Raw genomic sequence first — 13,640 nt, forward strand, 5'->3', positions numbered from 1 at the left:
GGAGGGGGAGAAGTAAGGTGGAGAAGGGAAGAGAAGAGGGGTGGCTGCTTTGTTTCACTTTTTTATTTGCACAAGGCTTATTTTCACTGTCTCTTAGAGGTTGACCCCACTGCACACAAAACCAATGTGAGGGTCCAAGTAGAAAATAATTTATAATACTGTGTACCAGATGCATATTTAACAATTTTGAATGGCAAAGAGGGAGATATGACAGCCAGAAGAATAAAAAACCATAAATGTGATTTTTGTACATGGGTGCTACAAACTCTCCTGATGGTATAGGAGTATAGTTCAGCTGATGAAGCCTTTTCACTATTTAAGCATTTCCACAGTATAGGCCAGGAAGGTCCTACTAAATTTTAACTTGATTATTTTGAAATCTTGTAGGGGATAATTTTAAATATACCAGAGAAAATTTTTACTCTGTGTCCATTTGTGGGAATTAATTGCCCTTCAGTATTTATGGAAAAGGAGCTCTTGTTTCTCTAGGAAAGGAGGAGAAGGAGTTCTGAGTGAGCAACTGCTTCTCCAATACAAGGAGAAAAGGGTGGGGGTGGGGAGAGAAAATCTTCTTTTGTATCATGACTTACATGGCCTCTACCCCAGAAATGCTTGCAGTGTTTATAGAGGAAGTAACCTCACTTTCATTTCCCCGTATTTGGTCTATGGCTTACCTCATGCTTGTCAGGAGCAATGAAATTCAATTGGCCATTTGAGTCATACAATATAGAGAAAGCAAGCTCGAGCACCTCCTGGAACAATAGTCACACAGAAACACAGGTTAAAATTCCATTAAAGAAAGTCACATGTTCATATTTTAGCCTTCCTCTCTCTCTACCAACAGTGCCAAAGAAAACTGAAATGCTTTGTAGTATCCACCAGGAAGGAATGCTGCTCCCTTGGCACCCTTCATTCCTAGCCAGCATTGCAATGGTTCCAGATTTAGGCAATGGATAACAGATTGGGCAACAGCAGACATAATGCAGATGCAATAGCAGTGAGAGCAGCAGGATACATTGAAAATGACTAGTAGTGACAGTCTTGGAGTCTGGATTAGGCTAGTATTTGAGTTCAAATCTGAGCCCTCCCATGGCTAAAACTGAGTCCTAAGGCACCAAAATCTTAAAGCATTTTGGCTCCATGATAAGGCTAGTTTGTATCTTGTGGCATCTGTGCCACCTTTACTGTTGGGATTACTAAATTATCCATTCTCATGATGCCTTTGCTATTTTGGCCATTGAGCAAAGAACTAGCAAGCATTGGGTGAATTCTCCAGGAGCACAAAAGTGGCACTCCCTTCTTTGAGATCACCCCCGACAGGGTAGAAGGCATGTTGCTTAAGGAGGTATGACAGTGGTGCCTTTTAGAGGGCCATTACAAGGTGCTGCAACATATGTTAGCTCTTGAGTTGCCTAGACATTTTGGGGCTCCTCCAAAGCCCTCCCTAATTTTATCTGTGCTTACATTCCATCTTCTGTTTCCCCCACTGCCTGTGCTCTAGACTAAGTTTTTCTCTCCTTTGCCTTATTTAACTCCTTCCAATGTTGACTACATCTTCATCCATAATGTCCCTCACCATTCAACAAAACCGGACAAATAATTAGTGACTAATAATTATTGTAAAAAATAAAGATATATTAATAATTTAATAAACAGTGATACTTCTTAATGTTCTCAGTTTCAAAGGATTCTAGATATCAGACAGTGCTACAAATAAAAACATTGGTTCCTCCTATTAGAAAATGTGATGGTTGTAGCTGCGTGAGCCTGAGAGATTTGTTTGCTGTACTTAGTTTTGCAAATTTCAAATAAGTCTGGAGTGGGGAGAAAGATGACCGATTTTCTTTCCTCAAACAAGTGTAAGGAAGTAAGTTAGGCATCCTGCTTACACTGAAAATCAATAGGCAGTTTTCCACTGAAAATTCCAATCTATGTAGATCAGTGATTCTCAAGTAGGGTACCATGGCACCCTGGGGCACCTTGACATCCTTTCAAGGGTGCTGCACGATGTCACACAATGTTAGCACCATTAGATTTACAATCATGATTCACAAGATAAACGCAGTGATTTCAAACAGAAATCCATAGTTGTGGTCCTTCTGAGTTCTTTGCAAGAGAAAAACTTGTCTGCTATGTCTCTGTAAGCAAAAAAAAGAGTGAAAACTAGGAGCTGGAATTTTCCAGGGGTGCCTCAGGTCTAAAAAGCTGAGAACCACTGATGTAGATATATATCAGCGGGTGCATCAACAAGTAAAATTAAGGAGACACAATGAACTCTGGAGTACACTACTGGAGTACACTACTCCTGGGCATGACATCTACACATGCACCCAGCACAGCAGCACTTGGAGCAAGGGTGGAACAGCCTTGGGCTGGCCAGGGCTCCAGGTGGTGGCCTCGGGTAGTGGAGGGACTGGCTGGGGCACAAGGGTGCAGCACCTACAGAGCTGGGTGGCTAGCTGGTGGGCAGCCCCCAGACTTTAGCTAACCCAGCCACCCTCTGTCATCATCTATGTATGCATTTCAGCACAGTAAATGACCCCACCATATGTCGAGGACAGCCCCCATCATACTGACATGGACAGTATGATCTTACGGCAGAGTTAATTTACCGCGCCTTAATACTGGTGCATGTGTAGACTATGATGCTTTACTGCAGAGCTAATTAGTTTACTCTACAGTAAATTGCATGTGCAAATATACATAGTATTTACTAACAGTGACCACACTGTTATCGAAGGCACTGTGGTGTGTATCCTTATATTCAGGCTAAGAAATAAATGTGGTTTACATATTCAACAGTTACTGTACATGTCCAATGAACTTTTAATAATTATAAACATCTGCTCTGAGTTAGTAAAACAAAAGTCAGTGAAAAATGAACTGGTTATGGGAGGTATTTGTGCCACTGCACTCAAGTGTATTCAAAACTACTCTACTGTGCAGACAAGCCCTGTTTTTCTTACCTCGTTGTTCTTGGCCAGTGGTCCCATTACATGGATTTTCTTTATTCATTCTCCTGAAGGAGGAGGTAAGACAGAAACATCTGGCCCTAGTCACTACGCTACTAGCAGCTGAAAGAGCACTGCTTTCTACATTTACTACACCGAGGAGTAAAAATGGAATAATGGCAAGTTTGTGTTGGCTGGAGCAGACATATCAGGAGCTACTATGTTGACTTCACTATCTGGAGGTCTCTAGACTGGTCTCGAGTGTAAATAAGACCAGGTTCTGGATCAAACACCTTAAATTATACTTCCTGAATTATCTGAAACTTCAGTATCACATAACAAACATACTTGATCTCCTTAGGTGTGGTTATCCTTTCAAATTTGCTGTGCTCTAGAACAGATCAAAGCAGCTCCTGTGCTAACTCCCAGGGGAAGCAGCAGCTCCTCTGGTGCATTCAGATGTCAAGCTACTTATAGCTCATGCTCTTATTTTTTGTTTTAGGCCTATTTCTTAACTGTACCTTAATTAAGACTAATGTCTTCCATTAGAGAACCAAATTTACCTCTACCCACACAAACCTGGCATTATCTCCTCTTAGCGTGTTATAAATTACTGACATCAGAAAATGCCAAGTCATGAAACTGAGATGATGAAAACTAAATGTGTCCTTTCAGCTCTCCATCCTGCCCCCCTACCCCCACTAAGTCCTGTACCAGAAAGCTACTGAATTCTGTGAAGATCAAAAACATATCCTATCAAGTTGGAAATTAACGTATTTCCATGCTCCATGGAAAATTCTGAGGGCTTGAGATTTTCATAGATTTCACAGATTTTAGGGTCATAAAGGACCTATTAGATTATGGAGTCTGCCCCCTGCCCTGGGCAGGAAAGAGTGCTGGGGTCAGATGACCCCAGTTAGGTGTTTGTCCAATTTTGTTTCATTCCAAAGGGAACTGAAGGAGATGAACAACCAAGGGAACCAGGAACAAGTCTCCCAGGGAGACCTGACTTCCTATCTTGGGCAAGGATCTGAAAGCCTGTAGGAAGGACCTGTCTTCCCACCATCCCACTAGGTGGGCTGCTGAGAGCCAGGAAGTCTTGGGAGCCCAAGATAATGAGAAACCATAGCAGCCCAGTCTCCCTAATAGCCTTCCATGAGGAGGACCAGGTATGTGGGCTGACAGAAAAAGAGGCAGGTTTCCAACAGCAATCCTGCCTGGTAAGGTGGGTTCCCCTGGACACCTGCTTAGTGTCCATCAGAACTTTTGTGCATCAGCCCTCTTTGCCCTCAAGAGTTTGTTATATCCCTTCCTCTCAGTTCACTGCCATACCCAGCTATCACTTGCGTTCTTCCAAAACATGCCTTAGATTCACTGCTATATCTCACATCTACTTGCTCTATTATTGCCCCCTTCTGTCATTTTTCTGCTGTTTGCCATTTTTGCCTCTTCTCCTTCGAGATGGATTTTTACTTTCGAATTTATGTTTTCTCCATTAACTGTCTTTCCCTCTCTACCTCCTTGTGAAGGCCCAGTTCTCATTCTCTCTCATAGTTCATCTTTCCAATCCAACTTCTCTTGTTCCCAGATCCTTTCTCTCTCAGTCCTCCCTACTTCCAGCTCTGTTTTTTGTTCCTTCCCACTCTTCACTCACTCACCACTTCTAAACCTTTTACTTCCTACCTTTGCTTTCCCTCATTGGCCATGTACAGGATACATTTCTAGTGGGAGAATCATAGCGCTTGCAGTAGAAACCATGAAAGTACAGGTATTCACACCGTTTCTCTAGGAACAAGAACTTTGGTTCCAGGGGGGATAATCCACGTCTGATATGGTAGAGATCATTCCCTGGATTCATTTCTCCTGGGAGAATGAATGCTTGTATACTTCCCACCATTTGACTCCATGGGGAAATGTTGCCTACACCTTCCCAAGACCAGGGTAACTCTGGTATGGAGAAGGCAGGGGGAGCAGCTGCTACTTGCCTCTCCCAGTCTCAGGAGGAGTTGAGTGGTGAAGAAAGGCACCCATGCCTTGTCCAGATTGGGGTCACCCCAGGTATGAAGCAGGCACAGGGGTTATCCGCTCCTATTACTCCCATAGACGGGGAGGACAAGGAAGGGGAGGAATAGCTGCCACTGCTCCCCACCCGCTCCTTACATTGGAGTCCCCTGTGTGAGGAGTGGGGGAGGGCTTTGCCACTCTTCTCAGTCCTCTCAGCTCTCAGGACCTTGTAACCAAGGGCCAGTGAAAAGAAACAGAAATTTCTGAAGAACAGAGAAGGAAGTAGAATGCTTTCTGTTTGACAGGAGTGCACCGTGACTTAGACCTGACAAGTCAGTGACTGGAAGGTAAGCTGGGTTACCCTGGACTAAAGAAATGCCTGTGGCTAGAAGAAAATGTTTTATCTGAATATTTATCTCATCCTTCTTTGCTTTAAAAGCTTTTAAATCAAACACAATTTATTTGCATATAATATATTAATATAAGAGACATAAAAGATCCTAACAGGAGGACATAAAAATATCAAACCAAATTTAAAATACAAGCAAGAATGAATGACAGTGGATTCAGGTCTAGTCCTATCAAAGTATTCAAGCTTTGTACTGCATCAGATTCCAATTCAGATTTGCTCTTATATATTTCTAAATGATCTCACTAGAAGAGTAAAAGCCATGTGCTGGCAAATGAAGAAATGATAAAGCAACCATTAAGAATATTCTGCCAATTCAGTCCCTGGTCATAACAGTGACAGTCTATCATTCAATTTCTTTTCTGCCAATGAATAAACATTAAGGTGCTTGGTACTTATATCAAAGAGAACAAAGGTATGAAAATGTCCTATTGAAAATTCTCTCCAGTTGTGAACCTTCAGGAACCAGCATGATTTTGTGAGTCGAAACAACACAGATTTTGCAAGATGCTGATGTAACGCATCCAGATATTACAGATGCACGTTATTTTCATGAATAAATTAATTCAATATTTATCAAGCAGCCCTGTAATATTCTCTAGTGACCATTAAGGAGCTGCAAATATTACATATTCTTTAATAAGAGAGCCTGCTTTACATGATAACTAACTTCCCAAATTCTGTGAATCATAGGACAGAAAATAAGGACTAGGGGGAAAAAAAAAATCACCAACAGAACTGGAGTAGTGACAAAAATAATAATTGCTATTGTCTGTATCAAAAATTGAATGTTTCAGCTGTGGATGTAATTATGCTACTTATCAATCCCTTAACTGCACATCCTCAGCCAGCAGGTTTTTTGCCAGTCCAAAGCAATTTTTCCCTAGAAAATGGGGCAACGCTGACAGCTAAGGACATGCAAATCTGTAGGGCTGTTATTTAGCATTAAATTGTATCTAGACATTGCTGCTTCATAGGCATGACATATTTCCATCACTGCCACCCACTGCTTCCCTTCATTTATTTATTTTTCTTCTCCCTTTTTCCCTCCCTCTCCCTTCACACTCTTTTTTTTGGACAAATGAATACCAAGATAAATAAACATTAAAAATACTTCATCCACATGATATAGTTGCTGCAGCCAAATGTTTCAACAATAGGCAGGAGTTGTGTGCATGCGTATGATTCCAAAAACTAACAAGAAAGATATTCCTATTTGTTCCCCTCTCCCACCTTGCCCCCCCACACCTGCCCATCCATCCCTGCTTGGGTTAGATTTTTTCATTTTCATCCAGGAATATTCTATACTGAAAGCAAAGACAGGGAAACTGTGTCACAATTACTACTTTCCTATGAGCCAGATACATTTGATACAAGTTCTACACAGAGAAAATAGATGCAAATGTTTTTATAGGGTCTGTGCATCCATATTTCCGTCACTCTGTAGTATGTGAGGCTCACCCACTAAGGAGACAGTTTCACATGTAACATCTCCTTCCAATGGTAGCAAAAAAGCTAGAGTGGGGAATGATCTGACAGAGCACTACTGCAGTGGTTATGTTAAGCTTTCACAGCACCTATCTGCATTATGTACAGCTTTAGGCAGAAGATGATTAAGTCCTGCACTTTTATACACATTAAACAAACACATTATGTTTTCAAAATTAACGAGGTATAGAAATCCTCTTTTTAATAGCATATGCTCTAGAAGGTTTAGACAGTGAAGCTAGGGTTGGACCCAAACCAAAACTACAGAATCTTGCCAGTTTTAGGGAATCATAGATTCTGATTCAAATCCCCAGATCTGAATCCTCTTCCCTGGGGGTAGTTTCAGGACCAGAAGTGGAAATCTCCTGCTAACAGAGGCACACTCATAAGATTTCTGTCAACTCATGCTGCACCTAAACTTGAGTAGAGACCAGGGTCAAGTCTTCTGCATTCCAGGAGTGGGTCTTAGAGGGTGGGATACATTGGGTGCCCAGGGCAAAGTGGAAGCAGTGACACACTCATAAACACATGGCTGCTAGCAGCACCCACTTTTTTTTGCACTCTTTCCACACCCTCCACCAAGTCAATGCCCAGAATACAATTGCCCCTATCACCCCACCCCTTAGTTACACTACTGCTCAGGACAGAATTCAAACAATACACGTCCCAGAGCTTGTAATACCACATCTTAGGAAGAATGGGACTGAGCACACCTTGCTCAAAATCCTGCCCACCTGAGTCTGCTGATGGGCTCCAAAACCAGAAGTTCGCCTGCAAGACTGCTCTGGACTTGTCCCAATGCCTTCACTTAAGCCCTGAGTCTTCACTAGGTATGAGAGAAGGTGACAGAGACAAGCCTGAAGCAATATCATGGGTGAACTTCCAGTGGACTTGGATGGTTGAGGCATGCTCAGTCCCACCCTCTCTAAGCCCCACGGCTGAGATGCAAAAGACATGATTCTTGTCTCCATTCAAGTTTAGGTGCAGCATGAGTTGATATAAATCTCATGAGTGTGCTTCTATTAGCAGGAGATTTTCCACTACTAAAGATGGAAGGATTTTGTCACATCCATCTTCTCCAGCTTCCTTTAATTTGGAGGCAAATTGTCACAGGAAGGAGTTGGCCAGATTCTGGCATCAAGGGACCTCAATCCTGGGTTGGACATTTGAATCTAAACTCAGAAAGATACCCTAAACCTAATTTGGATCTCACTCCTATCTGGAACACTATTGAGAGATATAATGATCATTCAAATCCTTAAATTTCTGCTCTCTACCCTTCTGTGTTTTCCTGAACAGCTCAGTCAGAAATCACTAGCAGCTGCACTTTACTGAAATTTTGCTGTGTGATTAGAGTGCCACAAACACTGAATCACTGGCAAGAACGGTCAACAAAACTATATCATCTAGCGAAGACAATGTTCAGTTAATAGGGCTAAGCACAGACATTCAAAAAGCCTGAGCCTGAATTGATTCAATCTTTGCAGGTTAGTCTAACCTGCGCAGACTGAACCAAATTGCCCACAGGGACCCCAGCTGGGGTGTGTCTGGAGGGGGAAGGGGGAAGCAGCCCTTGCCAGGGTTGTCCCCAAGGGTGGGGCATGACCAGACACCAACCAGGGGAGTGCCTCAGGTGAAGGGGGAGGGGGGCAAGGAGGGGGATTAAATTCCCGTGTCTCCCCTCTCTTCCATGGGCTGGCCTGGCTCTGGCCATGACCCCTGCCATGTGAGCAGCCAGCAGAGGGAAAAGCCAGGCAGACCCTGGCTGGGGTCCCCATGTCCGTGGGGAGAAGGGAGACAGGGGAGTTTAATCCCCAACCCTCTCCCTGAGCTGTTGGTCCATTCACCTGCCCCCTCCTCACCAGTGGAGAAAAGTCTGGCAGGGCCTGTTCTGCCCCTGAGAGGCAGACTAGGCTGTGCCAGCTGGGTTTCCCACCCCCACCTCCTTGTCAGCCAGCCCTCACTGCTCCGACTAGAGAGCAAAGAGACAGGGCCAACCCTGCTCTGTTTAGGCACACAGCATATCCCAAGGCTGCAAAGCATGCTGGGATGCTGGGGGCCTCTGATTTAACTTGAAGCAGGAAGGGGTCTGGGATAGAAGTTCCATAAACTGGTTTGACCCAAATCAGTTAAGTCTGATACTACATTCAACCAGGTTTATCTTAAACCAGTTTCAGCCATTTTAAAAATGGTTTATGTGCACTGAACTTCTGTTCTATTACAGGTTTAAACCAGTTTCTGATCACTTAAATTAGTTTATTTGTAATTTCTGTCCCTAGCCTAGATATTTTTACTCTTTTGCAATCTATGCAACCCGTTCAAATATGGATAACATCCAGGAGCCATACTACTGAAGACCATCTTAGTATGTTTTAAGCTTATCTATAATTATCATAATCCACAGATGTTATGAAGTTAAATGCAGGGTTGAGCCCATTCGGGAATGCTTGTCTAATCATTTAATTCAAATGACTGAATTCACATGAATTAATTCAAATGGTGAAAACAGAGAGAAAGAAAGAGATTGTATGTGTGTATTCTGGAAAGGAGAAATAGCTGTTTTATTTCAGCAAAGGCCAAGTTCATAGTGTTTGCATTCTGCAAAATGAACAATTATAATAATTTGAAAAACAAACCTTGTTTTGTTTAAGAGCTCCCTTCTCCTTCATGTGAGGACAGTCCTTTCCTGTCACAACTGCTTTTATATCTGCCACAGGCACTGCATTAAAAAGACAGAAAATGAGTGCAAGTGAAAGGTGCGAATGTCCTGGTGTCAAACAAGATGCGCCAAACAAGAGGCAAAGCTAATGTGTCAAAAATGCCACCCCTTTTGCCATTTCCAGAGCCTGCTCTGAGAAAGGAAACAGTAAGCAAAGCAACTGAAATAGACATCACAGACCTTGACAAAACCCATTAAGTTTATATTTTCAAAAGAAAATGTGACCAAGGATTCTGCATCCTGTTTCCTGTTGAGCTTTTCATGAAAATACACTTAATAGGTATTATATATGTGTATGCGTCTGTCTGGGTAGCCTTTATTTACACCAGTGAATCTATACAACCAGTAGTATATATTAATTTATACAGTACGTTTTCATGCTGTTTTACAATTTTGTCAAAAGTGGCTACTCAATCATTCTTGGGGGTTTGGATATAGAACCAGTGTGAAGCTTAAAATAAATACGCTTAAAAACAACATTTTTTAAAAACCAAACTCATTTTTAAAAAGTTCTTAAAAGTTTCACTTATCACAATCACCATGAAAGCAAAATTGACGAGGTCACTGGAACACAGGATAAATGTATCTTGCTTCAACTGGAAGTCAATTTTCCAGCAGTAATTATAAATCTATCTACTTTAGAATATAATATGGTCAGGGAGTGAGAGGAAGCTTCAACAATCTATAAATGAATTATCTTGTGACTGGAAAAGCATCATATGGAACAGGATAATAATATCTAAATCTGTTTTTAGTTGATTATTTAAAATAGTTATGTAAAGTCTGCAGTAGAGAAATATATCTTTTATGGCACTGGGCTCAGCACCATGGTACATGTTATGCATTTCATAAATCAGGACAACAACCTGTTGCATCACTCACAGCAGTGTAGTTGAAAAGGCAACATGGATCAGATTGGTACAAGCTGTAGGGGTTTTTGCCTTCCTCTGTAATGGGGAGCATGGCCCCCTTCTTGGGATCTCTTGAGCATATATTAACGCCCTTTACAGAAGCAGAATGTTGCCCTCCATGCTTTACTTGTGGCAGGTTAGTGTATTTGAGTCTTGTATTGTGTCAGGGTTGACTGTGTGGTTTTGCTAAGAGGTTAGACAGTGGATTTGTATAGGATAGTTTGGATAGGGATGATCCTGCCTCAGGCAGGGGGTTGGACTAGATGAGGTCTGCAGGTCATTTCCAGTCCTACTTCTCAATGACTATGAAACTTTTGAATGTGTTTTATATGTAAGTAAACCTGTTGACATTTTGACCATCATTGCAGTATCTGAACACCTTCTGCTTAAAATCAATAGCAAAAGCAAAGTCTGTACTGGACTATAGCCAACTCCCCTTGTCTCTCCTGCTCACAAAACAGGTTCATTATGATATGTTCAGAATGGTAACACCTTATAAGTAGGCTCTATTTATCTGTTGAAAGATCCTCCCGTTCCATTCAACTAACTCCTTACATAGGAAACAAGACTGACCACAGGACCTAAGTCCAAAAGGGCACTCAAGGAATGAGTGGCCCTTCTTCAGATTGTGTCCATATCTACTTCACTTGATCAGCATTAAAGGTGAGGGTCTGGTCACAGAGTGTTCACGTGTGGGATTCAATGCCTCATCTTTCATTCCAAAGCTAATGTAACTTTTTTCCAGCTGTGATGCAAACAAATCACTTCTCTCAATGCCAAGGTAGCAATAAGAAACACTGTCCTAGATTCCAACAAAGGACTGCAGTAAGGGCCTGAAACATCCTTGAGGCTATTCTGTAAAGCACTGAGAATAAGGGAAATCTGACTACAAACTGCTACTGTTATGGGGCTCTAGTTAGGTCTGTTCCCTCACCTGGCCCAGCACCAGGGAATACTCAGAAAGGTTATGAGGAACAGCAGCGAGGGAAAAAGACAGCTTACATTTGTTATTCCAAATGCTTGTTCTGCATTTGAATTATTTTATTCATACATTAAAAGGTTTGAATCATTAAGTTACTTCTCTCAGACTGGAGAAATTAGACACCTGAAAAACTGTTCCCTGACTTCACTAAAGAAGAATAATAAACTTGTCTGGTTTGCATATAGATGCAACTAATAAAATAATGCCAACAATGATATTTATTACTAATGAAAAGTACACGAGGAAAATTATTTCTGATCCAAGCGCTGGTGCTACAGGCACTCATCATGGCCTCGTAACCATTAATGACTACATGGCCAATATACCACAGCAGGGTTGAAAGCATTAGTGTCCTTAATTCAGGGATGGGAAACTGAATGACAAAGAGTAGTATCAAATTTCCCGCCCCCCGGGATAGATCTGGACCATGATCTGGACCCATTTCTAGTGGCAGATCAATAGTGGCAGAGGCAGGAAGGGTACCAGCTCACAGAGCTGAAAGGATTAATGCAGCTGTTGTTTGTCTAGTAGCTGCTGACATGGGGACTTCAGCAGCAGGCCACACCCCTGAATTCTCAGTCCCTCCAGGAGCCATATTTTCCATACCCCTGGATTAAATGATCTGTTTGAAGATGCACAGGAAGCCTGTAAGCATGGTTACTTCGCACCAGAAAGCTACTTAATGCCACATCTTCCTCAAATTACTTTATTAGATGGCAGCTCCTTCTCTACAGTTGGTTCTGTGGATGGTGTCTCCTTGTTGCTCAGTTTCTTAAAGGTAATCAAATCAACTCTAAAAATTGAATGAAGTCAGTATGAAGTTAACTGTCCTTTTCAAAGAACATTCTCAAAAATAGGAATGTAAAAAATAAGGGACATATTCACTTTCCCAGAAAGATCAACAGTTCCTTAACAGAAGCAGAGGTCTCAATTCAGGAAACTACTGACAAACGTGCCGAAATTCTCATTGTACCAAATTAAAAACCAGAATTAAAATTCATAACTAGGCAGTGGCCTGAGCTAAAAAAATCAGAAACTGATCATTACCCATTTCGGGGAAACTGGATCCAGGCTGAAAAACTATGGGCATTTATAGACATGCTTTGGGAGGTGGTGGTGGTGGGGAAAAACACATGCTTTAATTAGTTAAATTTTAATTTAAAATGCCTGGATTGTCATGTGAATCAGCATCCTTGTGCGAAAAAATGGATGTGGGGCCCTTTGAACTAAAGATCATTGAACAAGCTTAATTTAAAGCGACCCAACACATTTTTCAGCACAGGTACACTGATGCACATGACACCAGAGTCTGCTGGAGCACGGTAATTACTGTGTTCCAACAGACTCAACTGATTGAACTTACAGTGTGTTGGAACAGCCTCTCTGCATGTGTATAGGAGCCCTATGGCTCAAAATTGTGCTCACTTATAATCAAATGAACTTGCAATTCAACTGATATCACCAAAATTTGACTAGATTGAGGTCATTTATCACTGTGAACTGTGGAGATGGTGTGGGCATAATGGAAACAGAAAAGAAGGCAAGCTTTAAATCACATTTCTCACTCTGATTCAGGGGTTAGGTGGGTACATCACAGAACAGTCTCAGGAGTATTAGGTCAGCTTGCATTCACAATGCCAAGATCTGGCTATTCATCTTGGATTTTACAAACAGGAGGATTCAGATCAACAGGACCTGTTTAGAGTCAGGTCTGGAAATGTTCCCTCCTCCTGGAAAGGGGAGCATTAAAAAAAAACCAGGCAATTTGTAAGATCCACCATTGCTGCATTTTGACAGATTCTTTATTGACTACATGGAACTAAGTACCTGCTGAGAATGCTCAAATGCTCATGTTAAGATATATGTTAACCACCAGAGACATAGTAAACTAAGTCTCTCAATAGAGGTATTCCTCTTGCATCATCTTAAAAGTAAATGACAGAAATAACTTCAAAGTTCACAAAGATAAGGCAGTATGTTTAAATGACTTACATTTATCCTGCAAAGAATCATGCGGGACTTCTCCTTGGGGACTTTCTTCCAAATCTCCATAGTGCAAGACTTTGTGATTTGGTGATAGTCGACAATACCAGAATTTGTCTGTTAATAAAACACATTACACATAAGGTTACCATCTGTACTTGTTATAATTATTGATACTATAAGAGATAAATCT

General features: G+C 41.6%; 1 protein-coding gene across 4 annotated transcripts in view; it reads right to left on the reverse strand.

The window, feature by feature from the left end:
- ELMO1 (engulfment and cell motility 1) overlaps positions 1-13,640 on the reverse strand; it is a 544,813-nt gene that overhangs the window by 10,503 nt on the left and 520,670 nt on the right. For all 4 annotated transcript variants that reach the window (XM_019509059.1, XM_019509060.1, XM_019509058.1 and 1 more), the window contains 3 exons: positions 13,457-13,564; positions 9,489-9,571; positions 675-752 (listed from right to left, as the gene is read on the reverse strand). In XM_019509059.1, coding sequence (XP_019364604.1) covers positions 675-752; positions 9,489-9,571; positions 13,457-13,564 — 269 coding nt within the window. The remainder of the gene's footprint in view (positions 1-674; positions 753-9,488; positions 9,572-13,456; positions 13,565-13,640) is intronic.

This window comes from Gavialis gangeticus, unplaced genomic scaffold, assembly GCF_001723915.1.
Source record: "Gavialis gangeticus isolate Ggan-Ray unplaced genomic scaffold, GavGan_comp1, whole genome shotgun sequence".
NCBI lineage: Eukaryota > Metazoa > Chordata > Crocodylia > Gavialidae > Gavialis > Gavialis gangeticus.